This window comes from Adiantum capillus-veneris, chromosome 23 (assembly GCF_014529385.1).
Source record: "Adiantum capillus-veneris isolate H3 chromosome 23, ASM1452938v2, whole genome shotgun sequence".
NCBI classification, from domain to species: domain Eukaryota; kingdom Viridiplantae; phylum Streptophyta; class Polypodiopsida; order Polypodiales; family Pteridaceae; genus Adiantum; species Adiantum capillus-veneris.
Window position 1 is genome coordinate 113,087,833 of NC_140953.1, and position 27,026 is coordinate 113,114,858.

Genomic DNA, 27,026 nt, shown 5'->3' on the forward strand with positions numbered 1-27,026 from the left:
AGAAGTCTATACAAGCACTTGAACCTAACGTATTACCAGGTTCGTTCTAGAATAAGACTTGATGGTTCCCGGAAGCCTCAACTTCCGATTCCTAGGGCAAAACCCTATTCCAAGGAACTTCCGTTCCTTATTCCAATTCCTCGAGAATCAAGGTTCTCGCCTCTGGATCTCACCTTCCAGACTCAGGGCATGGCATCCCTGCAACTCTCTTTCCAGAGTCCTCTTCCCGCAGAACAACTCTGCTTTCCCGGACACGAAGTCCTTACTTGGGAATCCCAACTTCCATATCACAACTTGAGAGACTACCTCTCTCCGATCCATGGATCTACTTCCCAAACTCGGGTACGAAACCCTTGGGCTGATCTGGCTCTAGTTCCTCAGAGCGCTTTTCTCTTGCAGAGGCTCATGCCTTCCTCTGCTCCTACTCCCTCACGAAGAGGAAGTACACCTGCAATCAAATACTCAAAGATCAGAACATGAAAATCGTTACCTTCAAAGTCTCAACGCTCGAAACGCAACTCGATTCTCGAAAAGCAATTCCTCGGAAGAGATCTCTCCATAGAAAATCCTCTCTTCCAATCCTACACACAAAAGAGGTGTGTTCTCGGGTTCCTTCTCGTAAATCAACCCCGTCTACGACGTTTATGGGCTGAAAACAGAGAAAAACAGCAACTTGTCGCGATGGAAACACGCTTCGTAGGCACTTCTTCGCGAGGAAACTCGCGCACTGGGTCTTGGCGACATCTGGTACACTTGGGGCAGCCATGGGCATCACTGGCAACGTCTTCTTTACGGCTGAAATCTGCAGTAGCATCTCCTCCTTGCAAAGATTGGTCCTCCTCTCTGAGTGAGGGCATGTGAAGCTTTTATAGCTCCTAGCCACGGGCACCAATAGCTGCTCGCGTAGAGATCGCGGCCTTTTTTCTTATGTTGCTAATTGGACTATTTTCTTATTTTTAATGATTAATTTCTTTTTTAGGATATTTTATTATGTGCACTAAGAACTGTTAAAAGATTGTAGCTACAGGAACTGCCATCAGGAACGGACAACTCTGATGTGTCATTTGATGGGTGACGATAAACATCGCGAAGGAGTTTCCGTACGTTCGGTGGAAAGGGCCGGGTTACGAGTGCCCCTGATGCGTCACATGATTGGTGACGGGTGCATCAGTAAGGGGGCATCCCGTAGGCTAAGGAGGAAATCCGAACTGAGTAAGAAAATACGCGTAAGAACGCAAGCACAAGAATAAAGATGGGTTCAATGAAGCTTTTTACGAAAAGTAGGAACAATCGCGGGAAGGCAGACGCTTTCCCGCGAGGAATCTATGTTTGCATTGCATTCGTGCATGGGGTTGCATCAAGGGACGCCCGGGAAGTGTTGTGAAATGCATTGGTTTTAACTTATAAGGTTTTATTGAGTTTTTGGGTAGGTTTAGACCAATTTTAAAATATGCCGGCCGCCCACTTAATAAGTGGGCAGCCACTTAGAAGATAAAGCAACAAAACCAGCCAGAGAATTTTCTCTCCCTATTTCGGGTAGAACAGTGCAAAAAAAAAAAAAAAAAAAAAAGCCGCGATCTGTACGTGAGCAGCTATTCGTGCCGTGGCCAGGGAGCTATAAAAGCACCACATGCCCTCACTCAAAGGGGGTACCAACGTCAGCAAGAGAAGACTCTGCCGCAAGAGATCGTGAGACTAAAAAGCACGGAAGTCGCTTTTTCCTGCGCAAGAGCGATAGGTATCTATTGTGGATTCGCCATACAAATTGTTGTCGCATGTTTGTGTGGTTTGTTTTGCAGGAATCTCCCGTCGTACGGGAAGGCCCTTCACGGGAAGTACGGCTTCACGCCCAAGTCCCTTACGGGAAAGCACGGCTTCGCGCCTAAGTCCCTTACGGGAAGGAACGGCCTTGTGCCCAAGCCCTTTACGGGAAAGCACGACCTTCGGGTCTAAGATTACAGAACGGAGGGGTTTCCTCGGGTTCTCGTGCTTGTATAAGAATTCTCCCTGAATAAAAGAATACTCTTTACGGGGGGGGACCAGCCCATCTTCTGGTCCCCAATACTGTGTCGATCTTCTCCCTTCTCTCATGTTTTCAAAGAATTATAATTTTCAGATTTTCTAAGTGCTCGTGTACGCTCCCGTTTTGTGACAGTTGTATCCATGTCCTCTTCGTATCCAGCTGAATCAAGTCCTGTCTGATGAGCCTAGTAATCTCTACCCTAGTGAGGGAGATGGAGGGTGCATCCAGAGAGTACTGAAATGGGGGTGGCCGATCCATATTAAAGCGCCATGTAACTGAAACCAAGATGCCATCTCTGCATACCAACATGATCTATCTCCCTGCAATGCCAGCTGTCGAAAAGATTCTAGTGCTAATCGAGCATATCTGTCTCTGGGGAGAGCCCAAGTGCTATGCATAAATGAAACTGATTGAGTGAGTGCCTCCACTACCAATGGAGGAGCAGCGAGCTCCGCCCTAACAATGTCATGTGGTACTGATGCCTTGGCCCTGATCATCCAAGAAATCATAGACACCAAGGGCTTCTCCATAAATCTCCATCCATCAGTATTGCCAGCTCTGCTATGGTGATCAACTGAGGGGCCCCATATCTCCACTCCATACATCATGGCCGAAGTGACCAAAGTGTCGAAGAGCCAAAGCTGAGGCTGACTGAGAGAGAGAGAGAGAGAGAGAGAGAGAGAGAGAGAGAGAGAGAGAGAGAGAGAGAGAGAACTTAGACCCTTGCTTGTAGGGGTGACCCCCCACATTGGTGGGCACCCTCCTTTAAACTATTTTTGGCAGGAGGGGGGGGGGGGGGGTACGGGATGGGACCCTTATTGGCATGGGGCTCTTTTGTATCCTAGGCTTGTGGATAGCATGTTTTGGGGATTGCCCTACCTTTGGTTGTCCTACGTTGTCCAAGTACACCTAGACAGTCGGCTCATGGAATGAATGCCTTGGGCTCTTCAGGCATAGTAACATGGGATGGCCGTTTTCAGGTCTCTGTTCCCCGTTCCCATTCTAAGTTCCCATTTCGAATCCCCGTTCCATGTTTCAAACGTGAGTACCCGTAACAGGGAATGGCATCTTGGGGGAGTTGATGTTCCGCGTTCCCCGTTCCCCGTTCCCCGTTCCGGTTTCCTATTCTTGGTAACTATGTCTTCAGGTCCTTTTCAACCACCCTCTCTCTCTTGTTATGGCTCTTTGATACTTTAGTAGCCGAAGCTACGTTCTATGTGGTGCAGGTATGGGGACCTTCTGTAGGCCAAGATGGTTGGAGACGTATGGAGAGGCCCTTGGTATCTATGATCTCTCGACCGATCGGAGCCAAGGCCTCCGTACCCCACGCTATCATTCGAGCAGAGCTAGCTGCCCCTCCTATGGAGATTGAGGCGCTTACCAGATTAGTCTCCTTTGTGCAAAGCTCGTGGGATACTACTAGAGACAGATATGCTAGACTGGCTCTTGAGTCTTCCAGACAGTTAGCAATTGAGGGGGACACTTCATGCTGGTATGCACAGATGACATCATGGTTTCAGATGCATGGCTTCACCATGGAGAGGCTGCCCCCTTTCCAGTACTCTCTTTAGACACCCTCGATGTCTCTTACACGGGTGGAGATTACTAGACTCATTCGTCAGGACCTGATCCAGCTGGATACCAGGAGGACATGGATAGAGCCGCCATAGGAGTTGGGCACGAAGATGGCTTTCTATAGAGAGCATCTTGTCCACTTCACAGGAGATGGGTTTGTGATTCGACCCAGCTACATGGATACACATGTCTCATGGTTTGCGGTGTGCCACTGGTCAGATATGCACATCCTCACATCAGCTGGAGATTGAGACTAATAGATTCAGAGAGATACCAGCAGACAACAGGATATGCTGCTTATACCAGCTAGAGCCAGAGACAGAGACAGAGACAGAGCTACATTACATATGTCATTGCACAGTGTACTATGAGATTCGGGGCCGTTTCACTGCTTATTCAGAGAAGGTTTCGGTCCTTTCTCTAGGGTCATGAGTTATGAGGATCAGAGATGTCTTGGGCTATATCTACTTGAGTTACACAGATATAGAGACACTTTACTGGGGAGAGCTAGAGAGAGACACTCCCAGAGACGGATTACAAATTTCTTTTCACTAGATATGAGATAGCCAGAGGAGCAGCCATCATTGCAGAGCTCGGCCCACACTAATTCGACCACTACCAGCACTCTCATCGACCGAGCACTGGAGCTATGGAAATCCAGACGGCCATGATTGAGGAGAGGGGCTACATAGCATCGATGAAGACTACAGCAGAGGATTCGAGCCATACTCTCTGGACATCCAGAGTGCAAATGAGGATGGATTCTAGTAGTAGTAGTATTTTTGTTCTAGTCTTTTTGTACCGAGACATGGTATCAGATTCACAATTTTGTAACAGTTTGGTCTCATAGGTCATTTCGGCCTTTTGAAGACGTTAATATAACATTTCATTTCATTTCATTTCTTGCGCTTTTGTTCATCTCCTCTCTGTTTCTCTCCCGTGTTTAAAGGTTGTCATCATCGGCTGCCCTCTTACATGATACCAGAGTTCAGTTGAGATGTGCTTGGTGGAGCTCATGCACTTTGAAAAGGTGGCTATTATGGAGTAGGAATGGCATTGTTTTCTTTTCTAGCTGGAAGAGCAAATGTAGGAGCTGTTTTTGCTGTACCTTAGTACGTCAATTTTCTGATGATTAGAGATCCTTTTTGCCATTATTTTTAGCCACGATGAAGAACAGACCAGCCAGTTTCTTCTGGGCTATACTTTTAAGAGCCGGTGACTTTTAAGTGCTTTTGGGACCAAGTGCCTATAAAGAGAGCGAGGGTGCCATTAGCAAGTGTGTATCAGAGGAAGTGTGTGTGGTCACACAGAATAGTTGTAACTATGACTATTCATCAATATAATTAAGAAATAAAACCATAGGCGCTTAGGTGAGGAGCTAACACTCTCTGAAGGGGAACTCGTCTTCTAGGAGAACCCTCGTAGCAAAGCTCCTTTTACTGATAGGGGAGCGAGCATGCCACAACTAGGAGAAGGCACACAAGGCATTGCTAGGAGAGGGAGAGTCCATACTAACATCCACTAGAGGCGAAGTAGGCATTCTACTTAGTAGAACAATGAGAAGAACGATAACTCTTTTGTACGTTTTCAGTTTGACATAAAAATACCTAATCCACATTTTGTTACATTTACATTTGCTTTTGTACTAGTACATGCGTTGTCTTTGGATAAATTTTTAACTCTTTTTGGTCTTCTAAATATTCTTGATATGTTATGTGTGGTTAGTGCTTACAGGTAAATCTACTGCTTATGTCACTATTCAAGAGTCTTTTATGTAGCGAGTGTTATCATTACTATCCTAACTGAGCTTTTTCACTGCAGATCGCAGATTCAACAATATACTCGTTGCACAAAAGTAGTACTAGAGATGTGAGCATTTGATCTCTCTCTCTCTCTCTCTCTCTCTCTCTCTCTTTCCATCAGTAATGCTTTTGTTACGTTGTTGAATTTATTGTGACACCAATTGAGATTTTATAAGCTGATAATGCCAATGCTCTTGATAGAAATAAAATGAAATGTTATATTAATGCCTTTAAAAGGCCAAAATGACCTATGAGACCAAAATGTTACATCCATGTGTGACTGAGTACATTCTCTGGTGAACCCTTAACTTTGCTGTAACTTTGAATGAGTCTAATCCTATCTTCTGTGACATAGACCATAGCAAATAAGACTGTTTTCTTTGCATCTTGTCTAGCAATGCGGGGTGGGCATCAAAATCGCCGAAGTTTACTCCCTTTATTGGGTCTCTAGATGGCACCGCTGAAAATTGCAATGTAGGTGAAGAAGTTGCCGCGTCTAGGAATAGAGAAACATCATGAGCTGGGTCATCCACCTTGAAATCAACATCTTTTTGCTGTAACCCTCCTTGAAGAAGCTTGGTGAAGGGTAGTACACCAGACACAGATGGGGCTGAGGTTGAGTTGTGTGTGAACTCCAGTAGATCCTCCACACTTGTTACTGGCTCAGGTGGCTCATTGGGCTCAGGTACTGTGGAAAATTTGGAAGAGGGTGTATTCTCAGGCCAAGATTGAATATAGACTCCATAACAAGGCATAGACTTGGTAGCTTCCAACCACTCCGACAGGTCTTTTTCTAACTCCTCAGGTGAAGTGTGCTGCTCCAATTCAGGGTTGGACTCCATCGACAAGGAACTATGTTGCATCACTTGTCACAAATTGATGACGTGGCATGACCACCCGTGGACAGATGGGATGATGTGGCACAAAATGTACGGATAGGCTGATGTGGCAGAGTGCCACGTGGCAGCAATACGAAATTCCACAGTTTGCGCAGACATACTCACGTGGCAGACAATACGGATTTCCACTTTTTGCGCAGACATGCTAACGCGGTAGAACTATACGGAAATCCGTAAATTGTGTTGGATGCTTTTACTGGCAGATTTGGAAACAGTTGCTGCTGGGACTCAATTGCTTTTGAGTTTCATGCTTTTGGGGCTTTGCTTTTAGCATCCCTTGTAATCTTTATAAGTGACCCAAGGGGGCTCACTTCTCAGAGCATCTGGACGCAGAGTCTGAGAGCGAGCACCCGCGGGAAGTTGTACTTTGCTCACAGATTAATATAAAAGAAATACCAAAAGGGGTGCCAGTCTTTGGGGCCAATCGCTCTTGGCACATAATACGTCGGGCTGTGTCGACTCTTGAAATTGTGAAGTGTTTTTCAAGTGAATCTGCGTTGTGTCGCGACAGAATCTACACTTGGGGTGTCCAAGTTTATTATAGTGGTATCAGAGCATATGGCCAATTTCTCTTCTATCGGGAAATTCGATCCCTTTTCTCACGACACCTATGGATTCCAAAAAGAATCAATCGACCTCTTCTGCAAACGCTGAGGCAAGAGGAGGCAATACGGCAAATTCAAGCGACTTAGCAAAAGATGAGTACCAGACGCTTCAGCTTGCTAAGGATCCCCAATTTGCAAATTTTTTGACCCAATAGTCCCTGGCTGAAGTGCATACTCAGTGGCAGAAAGCCACTGAACCACCAATCAAACCGACAATCAAGAAACCTCCTGCTCCGGGATGTTTACTGAATACGAACTTCAAGAGGTGGTCCAGACCTAGATCAGTCAGCTTTTGGACACGAAGAAGCAATTGAAGAAGTGCAAGAAGGGGACTGACTATCCCGGTTACTTGGGCCGTCGATCTTCTTTTACATCTGTAAGAAAGGAGAAGAAGCGTGTGCATTTTGAAGGACTACCCAGTTCCTCTTCCTCTTCTTCTGACAGTTCTTCTAGCTCTTCCTCTTCGGACTCGAGTGAGGAGGACAGAAAGGGTAAGAAGCGAAGCAAAAAGTAAATCTTTGGAAAGAACAAGAAAAAGGCAAAGAAGATCAGATTCCTACCAGTTTCTGATAGTTCTACGAAGGAGTCATCCTCTGACAGTTCAAACTCCGACGATCACATGTTTTATGCGAAGAAGAAGCACTTTTACAGAGCCAACCAATACGATTTCCTCGAAGATAAGAGCAAGAAGACAAAGAAATTTAAAGAAAGTGGACAGTCAATAAAATTTGAATCCTTTTTTGGATTCCGAGATGCTCCGAGGGCTTTGGCGTTCATTCTGTAGTTTGACATAGCCTTCTCTGGAGGGCATTACTCAGAGTACTTCAAGATCAGGTCGTTTTTAAAGGGAAATGCTCGAACATGGTGGTCCAGTCTTCTTCTGAGGAAAGAAGCCCCGGTCAAGTGGTTGAAATTCAAAGGGCTCTTTATTTCTTTTTGGCTGACTCAGGAGTCGAACGAGATGTAAGAACCGCTTGGAACCATCTTCGGATGACCAAGGGTGATTCTTTGGACGCATATTGCGAGAGGTTTTGGGATTCTTTTCTACCGACCTCTTCGTTAAAGAAGGTCACTTTTAAAGAACAGATTGAGCGGTTTTGGTGCGGACTCCCTACAGAGATCCAAGATTACTGCCTTGAACAAAAGTCTTAGTCAATACAACAACTAAAGGGACATGCGAAACGGGGATTCTCGATACATTTAGGGAATTTGACTTACCCCATTGATTAAATTTTGACTCAGAGGATCAAACAGACCTCGACCAATGAAAATAGAAAGAAAAAGAATCCCTAGGAAAAGAAAGATACACGACCCCGATTGACTCTTAGAGATAGAGATAACTATCTCAAAGAGGGGAAGTGTTTTGGTTCTAGGGAACAAGGGCACATCTCCGCAAAGTGCCCCAAAAACGCACAACAAGGACAGAGTGAAGATAGGCTAGAGAGTTCTAGAGCAGCGAAAGAACGTGGCAAAAAAGGAAAGATGAAAGCCTGATTAGTACCGGATTGCATGGGAACCGACCCAAGCAAGATGGATGAAAGTACAAAACTTTGCCGCGTTGTCGGGATGTGTGCGGTCTAGCTGGGAAGGTGCAAACCTCTAGCTGTGAGAGTTCGTGATGAGAGTCACAAACACTTTAAGAAAAAAACACTCTAAGAGCGTTTGTGACAGCAAAGCCAGAAACCCTCTTTCCTATTGTGCTTGGAATTTGCTTGTTTTCGTAGACGAGTTCGAGATGAAAGGATCACCAATTCACATCCGATTTTACTTAAAAAGAGCAACTAAGAACACTAAACTTTCAGCCCATGAAACTTCAATTCTCATAGAAGCACAATTTTCAATCAAAACCCAAACCTCTTTCATGGTATCATGTAGCCTCGCCCCCAATTACATAGTCGCAGCATCAAACAGTTGAAAGGAATACACGAACTTCCACCTTCACGGCGACGATTTTCTGATTTTGTTGAGATTTATGAGCTTCTAAATTGAAGCCCACACACCATTTTGATTAGGGGAAACCCCAATTCACTCCCTCACAAGCTCAGATACAAGATTGCGAAGAGGCAAGATTGCAACACACATAGATTGGGCAACCATGGAAGCTATTGCACAATAGAAGAAAATTGCTGGTTTTTTTTCAGTAAAAAGCAGCCCTCTCTCTCATCCCCACGGCAATATGAGCTGATGTGTCAATTTTTGGACCATTTTTTCACTTTGGACCAAAACTAGGTCATTTTCAGCTCGTTTTTGACCCAAAAATTGCCATTCTGATGCGAAAAATCCCAAACAAAGCCAGAAAAATCCCTAAATTTGTGGGATCACTCACACAAGCATAAAAAGCATAAATATGCATTTTTCATCGATTTACCATTTTGAGTCACTTTCCATGCAATTCTGCAACGACGTATGCTAGCTGCTATTTTCGGCAGTTTTTGCCCGCATCAATCTGTATAGGCGAGATGAGTGTGCCACCATGAAACACTTGGACTATGTACATTGTCAAACCAAATTAAGCATCTTATCATGTGGAAAAGCACAAAAAGGCGCCACATCTAGGGCCACGATTCCGCGGATAGGTATACACATGATAGCGACCGCAATAGCCACTTTAGCATATATCACAATATGTACATTATTGCTTTTCTTTCCATGCATCGAGAAGTGTCAAAAGTGAGGTGAATGTTTTTATTTCACACTATGTACGTGCCACGACACGACAACGCATGGGACAAAGTGAAAGATCAAGAAGTCCTTATCTTTTTTGATGGAGGAGTGAAGGCCAACTTCATTTCACCTGAATTGGCTGCGCGGCTCGAGATTACGCCCAACAGGATGGGGTCACCGACGCGGAGGTAGTCCTAGAGGCGACGGGACGAGATGTGTAGCCATTACGCATGTCATTAGCAAACTTCATTTGCATTGTCAGGGGTTTTTAGGGCACGATGACTTTTACATCATGCCTTTGGAAGGGTGTGACGTTTCTCATCCAGCCTAGTACTTAACCCTACTGTTCTCCGGTTTTACAGGTACTAAAGAAAGACGGATCTTGGAGGATGTGCATTCACTATAAAGCTCTCAATAAAATCACTATCAAGAACAGATTTCCGATTCCAAGGATCGATGATATTCTTGACCGACTTCAGGGATCCTCTTGTTTCAACAGGATTGATTTGAAAAGCGGATATCATCAGATCATAATTGCTCTGGGAGTGTCTACAAGACAGCCTTTTGGACAAGTTTTGGTTTATAAGAGTTTTTGGTGATGCCTTTTGGACTTACCAATGCTCCAGCGACTTTCAATCGAATGATGGATAGGATTTTCCGAGAGCACCGATCTTTTGTGGACACTTTCTTTGATGATATTATTGTTTTCTCCAAGGATGAAGGAGAGCATCGACACCATCTGCTACAGGTCTTTCAGGCATTGCGTGATCAGAGTTTGGTTATCAATGCCAAAAAGAGCGAGTTTTTCTTACTGGAGATACACTTTCTGGGACACATCGTCTAAACAACAGGAGTATAGATGGACCCGGCCAAGATTGAGACTATCCGCGATTGGCCAGACTTGAAGAATGTTCATGAAGTTAGAAGCTTTTTGGGCTTGTGTTCTTACTACCGGCGGTTCATTCGGAAGTTTGTAGAGGTAGCTTCCCCTTTGCAATTATTGACTCAGAAACGAGCCCCTTTCTTGTGGGGACCGACAGAGGTGACTACCTTTCAGACACTTCATGAAAAATTGACTACTGAACCAGTATTGGCTTTGCCCGACTTGCAAAAGCCATTCGAAGTTTATTGTGATGCTTGTGGTCGTAGTCTGGGAGCGGTCTTAATGCAAGAAGGCCATGTGATTGCTTATGAAAGCAGATGTTTTCAAGGCCAGAATTGACAGCACAGATTTATCAGAAAGAGCTATTGGCAGTGATCCATGCTCTTACTCAGTGGTGACATTACCTATCGGAGCCGATTTCACGGTCTTTATTGATCATCAGAGTTTACGCTACTTCTTGTCACCGAAGCAACTTTCAGAAAAGCAGATGCGGTGGACTAACATCTTGTGACAGTTTCACTTCCAGATTATCCATGTTCAGGGACAAAAAAAATTAGTGGAAAATGCATTGTCTCGGAAGCCCCTAGTCTTGGCTTTTTCCGCGATTCATCATAGAAGGTTTGAGGATATGGTTGATCAGTATGCCACCGATCCGGATTTTTTCGATGTGTTTACTCGGATACAAAATGGGGAGATAGTGCCAAGGTATTCCATACGGGATGGCTACTTGATGAAGAAAACGATGTTGTGTGTTACACAGCCGTTGAGGGAAAATTTGAGTGAGTGCCATTGTTCACCTTTTACGGGTCACCGCAGCATTGACACCACCTTGATAGGTGTGGAGTGTTATTTCTTTAGGCCGAGGTTCAAGAAGGATGTGGACGACTTTGTTCGCAATTGTTTAGTATGCCAGAAGGTCAAGTTTCACAGGCATAAGGCAAAGGGATTACTACAGCCTTTATCCATTCCCACTTGCCCCTAGGAAAGTATTGCAATGGAATTCATCTTTGATGTTCCGAAGACACAGAGTGGGCACGATGGCATTTGGACTGTCACTGATAGATTTAGCAAGCAAGCTCACTTCATTCTAGTGAAGAAAACAGTCAAGCCAGACCATTTAGCGAGATTGTTCATTGCACAGATTTCTCGATTACATGGCATGCCTGAGACAATAGTCTCCGACAGAGATCCCCGATTCATGAGTTTGTTTTGGAGGGCTATTTGGGAGCACATTGGCACGCGGTTGCAATTCTTGTCATCATTCTACCCGCAGACAGATGGGCAATCTGAGATTGCAAATTCAGTTGTTTTGGATTTATTGAATTCTTTCATCTCTGATCAGAAGACTCAATGGGAATTTTTTTTGCCTTTGGTGGACTTTGCCCTACAACAACACGATCCACTCTTCGACGGGGAAGGCGCCATTTGAGATAATTGAAGGTGCTCAGAAGGTTCTACCCTTTCTCAACACTAAAGACAAGATTTTTGAAGCGGACCAGTACATAAGGGACTTGGACATTGCTTTTGCAAGGTCCACGAGGCTTTAGAGAAATCTCAAGAACGACATAAGAAGGCAGCAGATCGACATCGACGAGATTTGAAACTAAAGGAAGACGATTGGGTGCTCTTACATTTTGAGAAGGCACGCCTAAGGAAACGAAAGGGAAAGGAGCGGCTTTTTCCAAAGCTTAGCATGAGGTATTATGGCCCTTACAGATTAAAGAAAAGATAAATGATGTCTCCTTTCGACTCAAGCTGCCCGATACTTGAAAGATTCACAATGCATTCCATGTGAGTCTCTTGAAACCTTTTAAAGGTGAGTTATTCGGTTTAGCATCGTCTACTTCGATAGATCCCCGAAATCAGCAAGGTTGAATCTGGTGCAGAGGGATTGCACAAGAGGGGAGTCAGTCCTCAACAGATTACCTCGATTGAATAAGGTCACTGATGTCCCCTTTGGGTTTTAGGGATACTGCTGGGCTAACAATATTCTGCTATATGACTTTATGACATGGAATTCCTGAAATTGAACATGATTGATTTGTACTCTCTCATTTGACTTGTTTGAGTATAGAAACTGAAAGAAAAAATGACTGTAGCATTTCGGTCTCATAAATCTCTATAGTTATGATCGCAATAAGGATTAGTTAATCCGGCATCAGTGAGGTCCGGGATGGATCTAGATGTGGTTACTAAATACGTTGCTGGCAGTCATGGTGTGAGATTTGGAATGAATTTTTCTGTGATTGATTTGTCTTGTGATGTCGTGTGATGTCCTGTGATGTGACTGTCGTCTTTGTACAAGTGCTAGATGTGTTGTGTCTAGTGCGTTGGTACTTACAGTCAGTGTCTTCTGAATTGGTTTATGGCCTCTGTCTGTTTGTTGCAGGTGTAATCGAGGGCGATTACAATTCTTTCAAGCGGGAGGTATGTCACAACTTGATGACGTGGCATGACCACCCGCAGACAGATGGGATGACGTGGCACAAACAGTATGGACAAGCTGACATGGAGCAGTGCCACGTGGCAGCAGTACGGAATTCCGCAGTTTGCAATGACATGCTGACGTGGTAGAACTGTACGGAATCCGTTGCGCTGGATGCTTTTACTGGCAGATTCGGGAACAGTTGCTTTTGGGACTCAATTGCTTTTGAGTTTCATGCTTTTGAGGCTCTGCATTTAGCATCCCTTGTAATCTTTATAAGTGACCCAAGGGGGCTCACTTCTTAGAGCATCTGGACGCAAAGTCTGAGAGCGAGTGCTCGTAGGAAGTTGTACTTTGCTCACAGATTAATATAAAAGAAATACCAAAAATAGCGCCAGTCTTTGGGGCCAATCTCTCATGGCACGGAACTACGGCGGGCCGTCTCGACTCTTGAAATTGTGAAGTGTTTTTGAAGTGAATCTGTGTTGTGTGACGTGTCGCAACAGAATCTAGACTTGGGGTGTCCAAGTTTATTACATCAGTGGATCTATGCCTCCTTCAAGTTGAATGGCAATCATGGTCTACCGATGAGCAAAGGAAATCCACCCTCAATCTGTGGGAGACGAACAACAACAAAATGCAAGCTAAAGGTGAAGTCTTGTACATGTAGAGGCACCTTGTCTACTATGCCCATTGGGTAGATCGTCCTCTAGTCCGCCGCTTAAAACTTTGGGGCGCACCTGTTACAATTTCCATAGAGCAGATTTGTGCAGAGACCTTCACAAACAGTCACATAGAGGCTTCTACTTGAGACTTTCCCGCGTAGAAAGGTAAGCTCCACTCTCCGTATGCTCCTTCCACTCTTGCTTCCTATGCTGTGCATACTCTTTGCGACCCCCCGTCCTCTCTGAGCATTTGTTCTCCTCTCGCATTCCTCATGTGTGTGCATTATAATGTTAATTTGTTTATGAGTCTAAATTTTGAAAGGTCTGTGAACTTAATTTAATATAATATGGTTTTTTTTACAAATGGTACGTACCTATTACGTACCTGAAAGGTGGTTCAGTATGGAAGTACGTTTCGTATGTACCTTAACCATGATGTACACTACGTACCTTTCCACCTTGATATTTGGTCTTTTGTTGATGCTTTGAAGTAGCCACTAACTACCCTTGGTCATCATATTTGGTCTTTTGTTGCCCAATTCTTGGAAGATTTGGGGTTATTAAGGAAGCTGGGAGTCAAAAACCATCCTCCCCTTGACAACTACCTCAGGGGAGTGGCCCGAGCTCCTTATGGAGCTCCTCTGGCTGGAGAGGCAGCTCTAGTTTCTGACGCATCTCCTCAGTAACAAGGTAAGGCATTTGTGCCCAAACTTGCTCTTTACATGCATGCTGATGCTCTGACTGTGGCTCAGCCGACAACAAATCACAGTAAAAGTCAGTAGCAACTGCACACTTATCCTCGGGCTTTGAAGCAATTGACCCATCGGGTCTCCTCAATTGGCGAATACTGGTGTGCGCATGGCGGGGCCCCACAATCTCAAAGAACTCCCCAATAACTCATATCGCCCACCTGGGTCCACTGAGTTGCTTGCCTATGAAAGGCAAACTCATGACACCGCTCCCCAATTCTAGTCAGCTCCTGTCGTGCCTGTTGCATCTGTGCTCTTGCATCCACGGTAAGGAAGCAATGCCTGGTCGGAGACGCTTCTCCTCCTTCCCGGCTGTGACTAAGCTCAGCGAGTCCAAAGGCCACTCTACCAACAGGGGTGCCTTGAGTGCCCAAACTCTCTGTCCAAAGTGCCTCCACCCGCTCATTGAGCTCTAGATCCAGCAAGATATTCGCAGGGATGCGTAACATTGTGCTCCCACTCCTGTTTGTCTTGGTAAGATCACTGGTGCATGATCTGAAAATGTAGTCCCTGCCAGAATGCAAACAGATCCTCCCATGTCACAGATGTGATCACTGGCGTAGAAGCGATTTATCCGAGATAGATTCACTCCTACTCTACGGTCAGAGCGAGAGAAAGACAAGCTGTCTGGGGGCCGCACAAAGCTTGCATGCTGCCAAACATTTGAAATCCTCAGTGCTATACATAGACGCTCCCATGCTGCCAACTCAGCCCCGTGCACAATAGCATGGCTACCTCCAATCCTATCTGAGGGATCCTCCAATATGTTGAAGTCTCCCGCAACACATCACTGCTCTGCATGCGGCAATGGCTCTACAATATGTGACCAAAATTCAGCTCGTGCACTTGCCACATTGGGCGGATAAATGTTCAGGAAGCCCATGAGGCAACCATGAGCTTGCATAGTAATCCACTCGGCCCTATCTGGCACAATAATACCTCTTCCCACAATGGCCTGTTGCCATGAGTCCTTAATAGTCATACATACCCCTATTGCGTGGATGCCTCCAGGCCCAAAAGCAGCTGACCAAAAAGTCTCATAACGACCAGACAAAATCTGACCACATCGCCGACTGCGGATCTCACAAAGACGGTGCTCTAAAAGCATAAGAATATCTTTCGTACCACCCACAAGCATCGCTGAAGTTCCTGAAGCAAGCGACCCCTCTGACGCTGAAACTGGGGTCCACCTAATCCTTGCACATTCCATGAGACGATCCTCATGGGGTTAGTGAGAAAAAACCGAAGCTGCAACAACAACCAATCTCGCTATCTTTGAGGCTGGCTTGGATGGGGAGTAATCCGCATCCGAGCAACCCCGAGATAGTCGTGACTATAGAGTCTGTCCAACCCAAGCCCAGGAAGAGTGTGCCGTCCGTCGGGCTATATTCTCTATCCAGGAGCCCTCATGTACATACGCATAGCTGCAACGGAAAATAGACTTGCTGCCAGCCCTCCTTCGCGGGGGCACCAATCTCGAAGGAAGAACCTGCCTGAGCTCCCTGTGTCTTTGCCTGCTTGGCCTCGCTAGCCTTAGGAGGCTGGGTCTGAGTTTGTGCAGCAGGTCAAGGCCTCCTCCGTGGACAGGCCTTCCCAAGATGGCCCATCTTTCGACAAATAAAGCATGATTCGGGAGGCCGGAGTACTCCACACTCTGACGGAGTCAACCACCACTCACGCGAGTTAGTAAAATGATCTTCAGGAGGGTGTGGATGTCTCGAACCAGAACGCGTACTGTAGGTATGCCTACTGCCCTTGCAGCGATAGAAGCTACCGTGCGAGGTGTCTCTAAGACAGTCCCAATCTTGGAGCTTATCCAAGAAAGTAGAGGGAGTACTCTCTTCTCAGGCTGGGAAAGCAGACTGAAATGGGGAGGTCTGCCTCCTCGACAAGAGCATCAGTAATCGGGTAATCGGGTCAAAGCCGTGGCGCCACTGTTGAAAATGTGCTCTGATTGCTTGGATGGACAAGGGGCTCATCGCAATGACCTTGGACGCCATCTTGGATGTCTCAAATTCTATCTGATAGGTGTGTGTGTGGGGGGGGGGGGGGATCTGAGTGGATTTGGCAGGCTGTGCAAGCTGAAATAGCACAAGGCGCTGGCTGGGGCACAGCGCTGCCGGCCTGGCGCGCAACGCGGGGGGGGGGGGGTGGGGGGGGTGGGGTGGGTGGGGGGAGGGTGCAGGGCTGTGGGCAGATGGTGCGCAGGGTTAGCGGGAGCAGCAGCGAGCGCTTGGTGAGGTATTGGTTCGCTATTTTTAGAGAACTTTTATTGTTTCCCATTTGAAGAGAGCTTGATATAGGGTTCGGTTCGAGACATCGGATGAGGCCAGTCTAGCATTGGCAGAGTCCCCTCAGCTTCAGCAGAGTGTATTCTTATTTGTATAGATAGAGGCGGGGGATGGAGTCTGGGTGTAGTTGCGATGGTGTATACACCCCCACCCTTTGGTTGATTCTGCATCCCTCTTGTGAAGAATTCTCCTCAATTCATCTCGCTACCTACTAAACATGGAACTGATATACAACAATGGGTGCCCTTTATTGATTGGCCTGAACACTATTTTGTTCGTTGTAGAGCTGGTCAAATGGCGGCTGGATGCACTAGGAGGATAGAGTGTCTTGAGCAGAGGAGCATACAGTGTATGAGGAGAGATAGACAAAGGTATCATTGGCACTTGCAAGGGTCCTTTTTCAACATATAGGGGTGATGCCCACATCTGAGAAGCGAGAGAGTCAGGAGAATAGAAGCAAAGAAGAGGGGAGAAGGCAATAGAGACAGAGAGAGATGTCTCCAGTTACAAGGTTTACAGGCACATGGATCCCCCACAGGATCCCTCTCTTCAGGCTAGCACTTCTTCGACAAAGATACCACCAGTTTCTTTTGAGCCTGAAAGGGCTCCTGGTGATAATGTTGTACCTCCATGCAATTTTGGATAGAGATGATATTCCCTCACTATGTTCATGACATAGTATGAGGAGAGATTTCCACCTCTTGGACATGATAAAAATGTTTATGTTAGGAGATCTAAGAGATTGAGAACCAAGAAATAGTGTTGGTCAATTACTATATATTTAATGGACATTTTGGGATCATGCCTCTGTGAGGATTGGTGGCTGCTTGACTGCATGTGCTCCTGGTAGGTGAGTTGGGTTTGCTCGCCTGCATGTGTGGGTGTGGGTGTGGGTGTGTGTGTGTTTGTGTGCGTGTCTGTTTTGGCCTATGTGTTCTTTTTTCCCGTCGGGGGTCTATTTGCAGCATGGGATTTGGGGCTGGTGTGGAGGCTGATGGTTTCTCTTTGGTTAGTCCTGCTGTGTTGAAGATGCTTATGCAAACCCCTTTCCATGGCAGCGTTCTTTGCTTTTGAATCTTTTAATGCAAGTGTGGTGGTCTCTCTCTCCGGTGGTCATCATCCATGCGTCCTGCCGGTTTGGTGTGGCCTTTCTTTCGGTAATGTTTTCGAGATTTGATGCATAGTTTTTAGTCTAGTGTTGGAGTGCATCTTTTTGGCCTTTGAGATATAAAGAGTCCGATATTGGAGATTTTCTCATGGATTTTTCTGCTGGATGTTTGTAGATCTTGGGTGGCTTGTATGTGTTGATTCTTGAAGCTCTCTTCCAGAGTCGTCTATCACTTCCTTGCCTTCAACTCTTGATGTATCTTTCTATGTTGTGCCTCTGCACTAGTGGTCGATTTTCCCCTATGGTTTTGTAATCTTGTCATATCTCAGGGGTTTTCTAAATATCTCATATCTTTTCATATCTCACAGTTGTGTGTCACTTCCTTGCTTTAACTCTTGATGCCTTTGCATCACTAGTTGATTTTCCCCGGTGGTTTTATAATCTTGTCATATCTCAGGGTTTTTTAAATGCCAGTTTCCATCTATAATGCCTACGGGCTTCTTGCAAATTTTCTATGTAATATAAAGTGTTCAAGCCCTACTTTTTTTTGTTTTGAGAGAGAGAGAAGAAGAAGAAGAGAATTTTAACGTGGTAGGAAACTATCCCAAGAGACCTTAAAGATCTATCAGAAAAGAGAGAGAGAGAGAGAGAGAGAGAGAGAGAGAGAGAGAGAGAGAGAGAGAGAGAGAGAGAGAGAGAGAGAGAGAGAGAGAGAGAGAGAGAGAGAGAGAGAGAGAGGAAATGATATATTAACGTCTTCAAAAGGCCAAAATGACCTATGAGACCAATCTGTAACAAACTTGTGAATTTGGTATTGTGTCTGAGTACAAAAAAAAGAAATACTAAAATGAATCTAGAAGTGCTACTAGCTCGAACTGTGTGGGGTATGTGTGATCATTGATATAATGGGTGCCCAATACAAGAGAAAGATACAATGGGTGATGGATCCATCCTCATCTGTTCTCTTGGACGTCGAGATAGTATGGCTCGAATCCTTTGTTGTAGTCTCCATCGATGCTGTGAAGCTCCTCTCCCCAGTCGTGGGCGTCTCAATCTCCCTAGTTCCAATGCTCGGTCAATGAGAGTACAGCGGGTGTCAGTATGAGCTGAGCTTTGCAGTGGTGGCTGCTCCTCTATCTGTCCAGTGTTTGGTGTGAAGAAATCAGTATCTGTCTCTGGGATTGTCTCTCTCCAGATCTCCTCAGTAAACTATCTGTGTGTTTGTGTAACTCAAGTAGATATAGGCCAACACATCTCTGGTCCCGATAGCGCATGACTCTCGAGAAGGGTCTGAAGCCTTCTCTAAATAGACAGTGGAAGCGACCCCCTATCTCATAATACACTTTGCACTGACATGTATAATGTGTCTCCGTCTCTGGCTCTGTTTGGCATAGGCGGCATATCCTGCTAGTTGCTGGAATCCCTATGAATCTACCTGTCTCAATCTCAAGCTGGTATGAAGATGTCCGTATCTGACCAATGGCACACCGTAACCCATGAGATAGATGTGTATCTGTATAGCTGGGACGAATCAAAAACCCATCCCCTGTGAGTTGAAGAAGATGCTCTCTATAGAAAGCCATCTTCATGCCCAACTCCTGTGTCGGCTCTATCCATGTCCTCTTGGTGTCCAATTGGGTCAGGTCCTGGCAAATGTGTCTAGTAATTTCCACCCGTGTAAGAGACAACGATGCTGCATCAAGGGAGTACTGGAAGGGAGGCAAGCTGTCCATGCTGAAGCCATGTATCTAGAACCATGATGTGTCCCCCTGTAAAGCTAATTGTCTGGAGGACTCAAGGGCCAATCTGGCATGTCTGTCTCTGGTAGCATCCCATAAGCTGTGCCTAAAGGAGACTGATCTGGTAAGCGCCTCTATCTTGGGGGGGGGGGGGGGGGGGCTAACTCCGCTCTAATGATCTCGTGTGGCACGGAGGCCTTGGCTCTAATCAGCCGAGAGATCATAGATACCAAGGGCCTCTCCATACCTCTCCACCCATCGTTACCCACAGAGGGTCCCCTAACCTCAACCCCATAGAGCATAGCTGAAGCTACCAAGGTATCTAAGAGCCAGAGCTTTGTTCGGAATTGAACCTGTGAACACATCCTCTCCAATCCTCCCAAGGCCGCATACGCTCTGGTCAGTCTAGTCTCTGCTGCTCTCCTCAAAGAAAACTTTGGCCCAGTGAAGAGTACCCCAAGATAAGTGTATGCATCTGTGTTCTCCACAGTCTCTTGACCATAAGTGAATGTAGGTGCTGATTTCCTGATCCACTGTGGTGTGGTGTTAAACACCATAACCTTGGTTCTACCAAGGTTTAGAGAGAGAGAGAGAGAGAGAGAGAGAGAGAGAGAGAGAGAGAGAGAGAGAGAGAGAGATGATTGTGGATTCTTCCCCATTGAGTCCTATGTTTTATGCGTTCTTTGCTTCCTTTTGGGGTCATAGAGAATGTTACTGCCGAGACAAAAGCAGCTAGAAAATTTATGTTTTGACTTAGTGCATGTCCATGTGTCAACCCACACGGATGCTAGGCTTGAGGCTGATGCTAAAGATCATGAGGTTGAGGTTGTCTTGCACATTTTCCCAAAACCAAAAGCCAAGGTGGGATGGATTTACTATTGAATTCTTCTCTCTGTATGCTGAGGACTAAAGCTACCCCTCACAACCCTTTTGTCAGCACCTTTGGGCCTCTAGCATTATGCCAAACTATTGGAATTTCAGGCTTAATAAGTAGGTGCCCAAGGTCCCTTTCAGGCAACTTTAGAGAGTGGCTGTCTTTTTCTTAATGGAAAGAATTTATAAGATCTTCATGAAAGTCATCGCTAATTGCTTGCATAAGTTTGTGTGGCAAGTTATTTGCTTCACACGATATGGATTTATACGAGGGTTCAATACATTCAATTGGGTATTGCTTCTGTCGAAGCCACCAATCAACAAATCGTGATGGTTCAGTTAGATTTGGAGAAAGCCTTTTACCATCTTAGCTAGGCTTTCATTGTAGATTGTTGTATGCTATGGATTTCAGCCCTCATATGTCCAATATTATACACTCCATCCAGGTCCCACTTTTCGTGTCACGATGAATGGTGGTTTCACTAACCCCATATTACTCAGCTCGTTTAGCTAGGCAAGGTTGTTCTCTAAACCCTCTACTCTTTGCCACTGCTACCCACCTTATATCAACTCTTCCTGTGCATTTGGCAACGTGTAAAAAGATTGTGGGACTTTTCTTACCTTGGGGACAACAATTGGTAGGCCAATCATTGATGGTTGATTCTTTTAGGTTCCTCAAGATAGACAAATAAATTCTCTATAAAGGATTCAAGCATGGTCTCTCTATGCATAAACAACTGTGAATCTGACCTTGTTAGCTGCACAGAGGAGGATTTGCAGGCCTTGGGGGGGAAGAGACATGTAGTGCACAGATGGGCTGTGTTCAGACACCTTGGCTATTCGTTGGACGTGGATGTGAGTGTCAACGAGTTGTTGTTTTGATCTTTGGCAAGATCATGGATATGTTCGTCTATTTGCAATCCTGCATGGCCTTTTCATGTGTGGCCATCAGTGGCTCAAGCAATTATGCTCCTATGCTTTCATATTTCATGCCTTAGCTACCTTGCAGCTCTAAAGCTATTGATTTATGATGCATGTTTGCAACAACACTATCGGTAACGTCAAAGAAGTGATGCGACCATTGCTTCTTTTGGCTGCCAAATATGTTCTTGGTCTTCAGATCGCTGCACCCATGCTGCAGTTACATGCCACATTCATCCCCATTCCTCCCATTGTACCTGTTTCTGTGGGACACACAAATTAACTTGTATGTGGCATAGACTAAATGTATATATTCATTGATGGTGTGGCATCCTTTACAAGGTGCTGAATGTAAGGACTTCGATAACCAAGTGAAATGCACCAAGAAATGTGATGAGACAATTGGACTATGAAAAGCTTGTGATCTTATGGGTTGGTTTATCCTATCTTAGCTAATGCAATGCCCACTGTAGAGCTCTCTTGTCATACAGCAATGTCATGGACAATGGAGGCTTGCACCTTAATGCTGTCCTACATTGCACGTTACATTTGCTTGCAAAATTAATTGTTTATGATCTCTTGACAGTATGTAGAAAGAACAGCTTTGCAAACCTTCGGAGCAAAGACTGCAGATGTGCTTTGTCAGGTATGTCAGCCTAACAATATGAATAATTCCTTGCAAGCTATTTCATTTGAAGTCTCATTAGCATATCTGGAACGATGCATGATGGAGTTGAATGGCTAGATGGGCATGTGAAAGAGATACCAACTCTCTCTCTCTCTCTCTCTCTCTCTCTCTCTCTTCACTACTACCCCTCCCCCCCACGTATGCAGTGCAGATGCACTAGAGTTAATGGGTTTTCATTGGGAGCTTGTGAAATTTGAAATGAAATGTTGAAACCATCTCTTCTTTTGCAGCTCCGGTATGATCTGCCTGCACTTTACAGATTTCACAAGAAACAAGAGGTGGATATCATGGTAGACTTATGGCGATTCACTGTTTGAAAACTTGTGATCATATATGCACATCAACTCTCTCTCTCTCTCTCTCTCTCTCTCTCTCTCTCTCTCTCTCTCAACCAGTCAGGAATTTTGTAAAACATTGATATAATTTTTTATGTCTTGCATTTTAGTAGTTTTCAATGGTTTTCTCAGTTCTAACAAAATGTATATCTTTGTTTTTTCACCATGGATAGGCTTTTATGTTTTAACAAGGTGTATGGAGATAGATGGCAGGCATTGCACACACACACACACACACACGTGTGTGTGTGTGTGTGTGTGTGTGTGTGTGTGTGTGTGTGTGTGTGTGTGTGTGTGTGTGTGTGTGAGCGTGCGGGCGTTCACATGTATGTATGTATGTATATGTATGCATGTATGTATGTCCGGTGGATTCACACTGCACGCACATCACCATCCAAGGTTATGACCCTCCCTCACATTCTTCCATTATTGTCTTGATCTAGGTTTGAGACAATATTATTACTCCCCCATAAACTTGAGGCTACTTAAGTCTTTTTGTGACCTTCGGATGATGACAAAAAAAAAAGCATTCAAGCTAACAAATCATGTTGAGTAACTTGTGCAGTCCTTGCCAACTCATTGAAACTCTCTTCATAGTGATCTCAAAACATGGAAGTTCTTCTAGGAGATTTCTTTGAAGACTATTGTGTTTGGCATCGGGCATCTTAAAACCATGGAGCTTGGTTTGATAATTCACCCTTTGCATTTATAACACTAACAATTTGTCTTTGTTATCTACTCCATGGATTACTCCTTGTTTGTAAATATGGAATATCTTCTTGCTCTCCACATGCTACAAGTTTGTTACCGCACTTTGAAAGGTCATATCATGGTTTCTAGGAACACATTTACTTCCGTCCTTGCCGATCTGTCCTACCATTATTCTCAGTGTTGTATCATGGCATGAAAATGATGGTAGCATCTCTATCCCATATAATACAACAATGAATCTTTGGTCTGTATTTGGCTTTAGGCTAGTTAATGATGTCCTAAGTTTCATTCTCTTGAAGTGTCACAATTGTCAAGGATGTATTGTATGTCATCCTAACAATGGTCATCTTAGCAATCCTTTTAGAATGAAAAGTTGCAACAAAAATTAGCTTAATCCTTGGAATCTTTGCACAATCCTTTGCGTGCTCAAGTCTTGTGTACCTTTAATTTACCCCATTAAAGTGGCTTAAAAGCATGCACATAAACAATTGACCTTTACAATGTTTTAAAAGAACGAAAATACTACTAGCTTTTGGCACCTTTTAGAGTATAATTCAATACATTCTTCTTAGAAAAAGCATGAAAAGTCTAAATGTTTTTCAGCTATGTTATCACCTACAGTGCTCTTTTAAATGTATGTTGTGAGCTGTATTGGCAATGATTATGTTTTCCATGCTCTCTTTAACAAACATAGCTCTTAAAATGTGATAAGTTTCACTGATTTTGCTTTAATGCTAGAAAAGTGCGAGACATTTTAAAAGATACATACATGCATGCATGCATGTATGAAGCGCTCTCTCTCTCTCTCTCTCTCTCTCTCTCTCTCTCTCTCTCTCACACACACACACACACACACACACACACACACACACACACACACACACACACACACACACACACACACACACACACACACACACACAAAAGGCATTCAATTGAAAAGGATGAAAATACATTGTAGTTATTTGCTAATTGTTCTTACTTGTATATGAGCCATGGATTCAAAGAAATGTAAGAGGTAAGATAGCTTGGAATGAGGTGCCCTTAAATAGTTGGCCTCGAAAAAGGGCACCACTTTTGCATACATCAAATCAGTTAAGTTTTTAGTAAATCATGCAATTATCAAATGTTGCAATCAATCCATCAAGTTTTTGTGCAAGGTGTTATGATTCTTGTTAAAAAACACTCCTTTATTCAACAATAACTCATTAATGCCTTGATATCATCACTTATTTTGGTCTTCTTTATGCTCCAAAGTTACAAATCTAGCTCTTTACATGCAAATTCATATGGCCTTTATAGCTTTGATCAAAGCCATTGTGCTAGCTTTAGATCCCTTTCTCCTAGAAAATATAGCTTTATGAAAAGGATCCATCATTCTTCCATTCTCAATAGTACTTGCCTTGGGGGCCCCATATCCCCTCTTGAAGGAAGGATCCATCAACCTTCCATGCATTTCAACAATATTTAGCTCGAGGGCCCAATATTTCCTCTTGACCATCCATGTGAAATGAACACAAATCACCATAGGAATGATCTCCTTGTTGTATAGTTTGGTTATAAATTTAAGCCTTGAGTCCCTTCAAAAATGATTTCTCGCATACATGAGAAATAGGTACAACAAATGAACATACATGAAGCGACCAAAAGCACAATTCCTATTCCATTATTTACACTCTTAAGCTTTTATTGTTTTCATAGAATCAAGATGGTTATAAGCTTTGTGAGGACCCAATACCCCAACTAATTTTTCCATTGTTTGCCACAATCCTCTCTTCCATAGCGTCTAACCAATAGAAGGTATGTACAAAAACTTTGCAAATGGCATCAAATTCATCTCTAAGGTTGTATCCATCAGTGAACATACTCTTTTAACATGAAAAATGCTTTAGATTAATATAACAAAATATTAAGAGAGATTAAATTGTGTCCTACCTAGGCAAATTAATTCTCTAGGCACACAAAGATATCGATAAGTTGATCAAGATCTAAAGCAAGCTTTATTTGCAAATTCTTAATACAATGATTTTTCAAGCTCTTCCAATTGATGCATACCTTGTACAACACAAAAAAAACACAATTTAAAGTTCTTATCTTTAACAAACAATGAGAGTTTTCTTAGGTACATTGCTTGAAGAGTCATGACAAAAGAAGTCATTCAAAGTGGTAGCACACTTCATGAAGAAGGTAGCAAATGCATTCTATGAGTGAAGCTTCACATTATTATGATGCTACAAAAAGAAAGCTTATTGTTGTGAGTGTAGAAGGGGACCGTAGTCTATAAAAGCTTAAACTTTTTTTTTGAGGGAAATTTTTGGAACACCAATAAATGTTTCAGTGAACATTTTCTTCTTGAAGATGTTGATGCAAAAAGAGGAATTCCAAAGAAAGCTTATGTCTGTTGTAATTAAGTATAGGGGTTTTCTAAATACCCTTTGAATGTACGTGATTTCTTGTAAGTGACCCTTGAATCTTCTAGGGGCTCTTGGACAACCTCCATCTTTGCTTTGATCCCTTATTGGCGACTTATGGACTCCATGCAAACCCAATTTTCATCATCACTCGATTCAAACTCATCCTCATAATCTCTTAGGTCTTTTTGATTGCATAATCTTTGCGAGATTTTAATTTTATGATTTGTCAATCATATCACTATTTTAAACTTTTTGGAGATAATTTTGTCTTCCATAAAAATTAACTGGGGCAACAAGGTGTAACATTCTTATTTTCCCTCATAGAAAAAGGTAAGTTTCTATAGCATATACTCAATGATTAAAACTATTGTGGTCTCCTCATCACTAGCATAGCTTTCCAAATGTTCATATATCATATTTTCTTTTATCATGTTCTACTTATATACATATTAGGCACAATATCACACACTTTGTTACTTGAGAGATTCTAGCATGCAGATTCAATTAGAGAGGAGTAGATGCATTTATCATGAGCTTCTACTTATATCCAAATTAGAACAATCTATTTTGATCAGTTTTGATAATTAGTTTGGTTACTCACATAAATTGCAAGATAGAATTTGAGTGTGATGATAGCTTGACTATATATACTTTTGGAGGTTGATAACATTGATGGGAAACCGAATGCTTCAAAGAGGAAATGGAATAATCTTTGTATAGAATGGGGTTTTCACATCAACTTTATACCCACAATTGCACCTTAAGGGTTTGAATTATTGTCTAGTACATTTTTATCCTTTGTTTTGGTTTGTGTGATCCGTACATAGCTAGCAACTGTTGCGTACAAATTACATGAATTTTCTTTTCTCAAATCATTAAATAGATATTTTGTATAGATTTCATAGTGAAACTAAGTCACAAGAATATCAAAGCTATCGATTCATAACTTAAGCATATATGATTGATGATTTTTTATGATGTATATGCTACTTTGCTTGGATAATAATAAACACATAGACTTGACATGAATTGTCTAACCCTAAAAGCATCAAATACTTATTTTCAACCAATTTCCTAGTGAGAATATCAAACGTAGAACAAGGTTAAGAAAACATGTTTGATCATATGCATATATGAAGAGACATGCTTATTGTAGAAGACAAGCATGTGGCAGGGTTGAGCATGCATGCTTTCGTTCATATATTGACTTCTTTATATATGGATATGGAATGTTATATCCATGTAAGGGTGAATTTATGGTTTTTTAATAGGACTCTATTAAAGACTGGTTAGAGAGTCCATAAACTTGGAGTCTTGAAACTAAACATGTATAGGGGCTCTTCTTAAGTTTACATTGAAAATGTTCGATAAATTATAGGTGGATAAGCACAAAAAATGCTAAAGACTCATGTGCAAGGGCATGTTTGTGTGTGTGTGTGTGTGTGTGTGTGTGTGTGTGTGTGTGTGTGTGTGTGTGAGAGAGAGAGAGAGAGAGAGAGAGAGAGAGAGGGTGTATCTGCAAGGAAGAAGCTCCCACATTTGAAGACATGTCACATTGGTTTGGCAATCCAAAACCCACGTGCATAGTTTGGATTAGTGTGTGGAATTGCATAGACAATAGTGGTGTTTAAAAGAAACACATTGCACATAGAATTA

At 43.6% G+C, this 27,026-nt stretch overlaps 1 protein-coding gene across 3 annotated transcripts in view; it reads left to right on the top strand.

The window, feature by feature from the left end:
- Positions 1–22,388, top strand: part of LOC147428382 (S-adenosyl-L-methionine-dependent methyltransferases superfamily protein) — a 108,922-nt gene extending 86,534 nt beyond the window's left edge. The window contains exons 7-10 of one of the 3 annotated variants that reach the window (XM_086497227.1): positions 5,420–5,467; positions 17,640–17,738; positions 21,809–21,868; positions 22,141–22,388. In XM_086497227.1, the coding sequence (XP_086353353.1) occupies positions 5,420–5,467; positions 17,640–17,738; positions 21,809–21,868; positions 22,141–22,227 (294 nt within the window). In that variant the 3' untranslated portion in view covers positions 22,228–22,388. Of the gene's footprint in view, positions 1–5,419; positions 5,468–17,639; positions 17,739–17,864; positions 18,185–21,808; positions 21,869–22,140 lie in introns of those variants that run through there. The other 2 variants (XM_086497228.1, XM_086497229.1) reach the window with 2 other exon arrangements.
- The last annotated feature ends 4,638 nt before the right edge of the window (positions 22,389–27,026 follow it).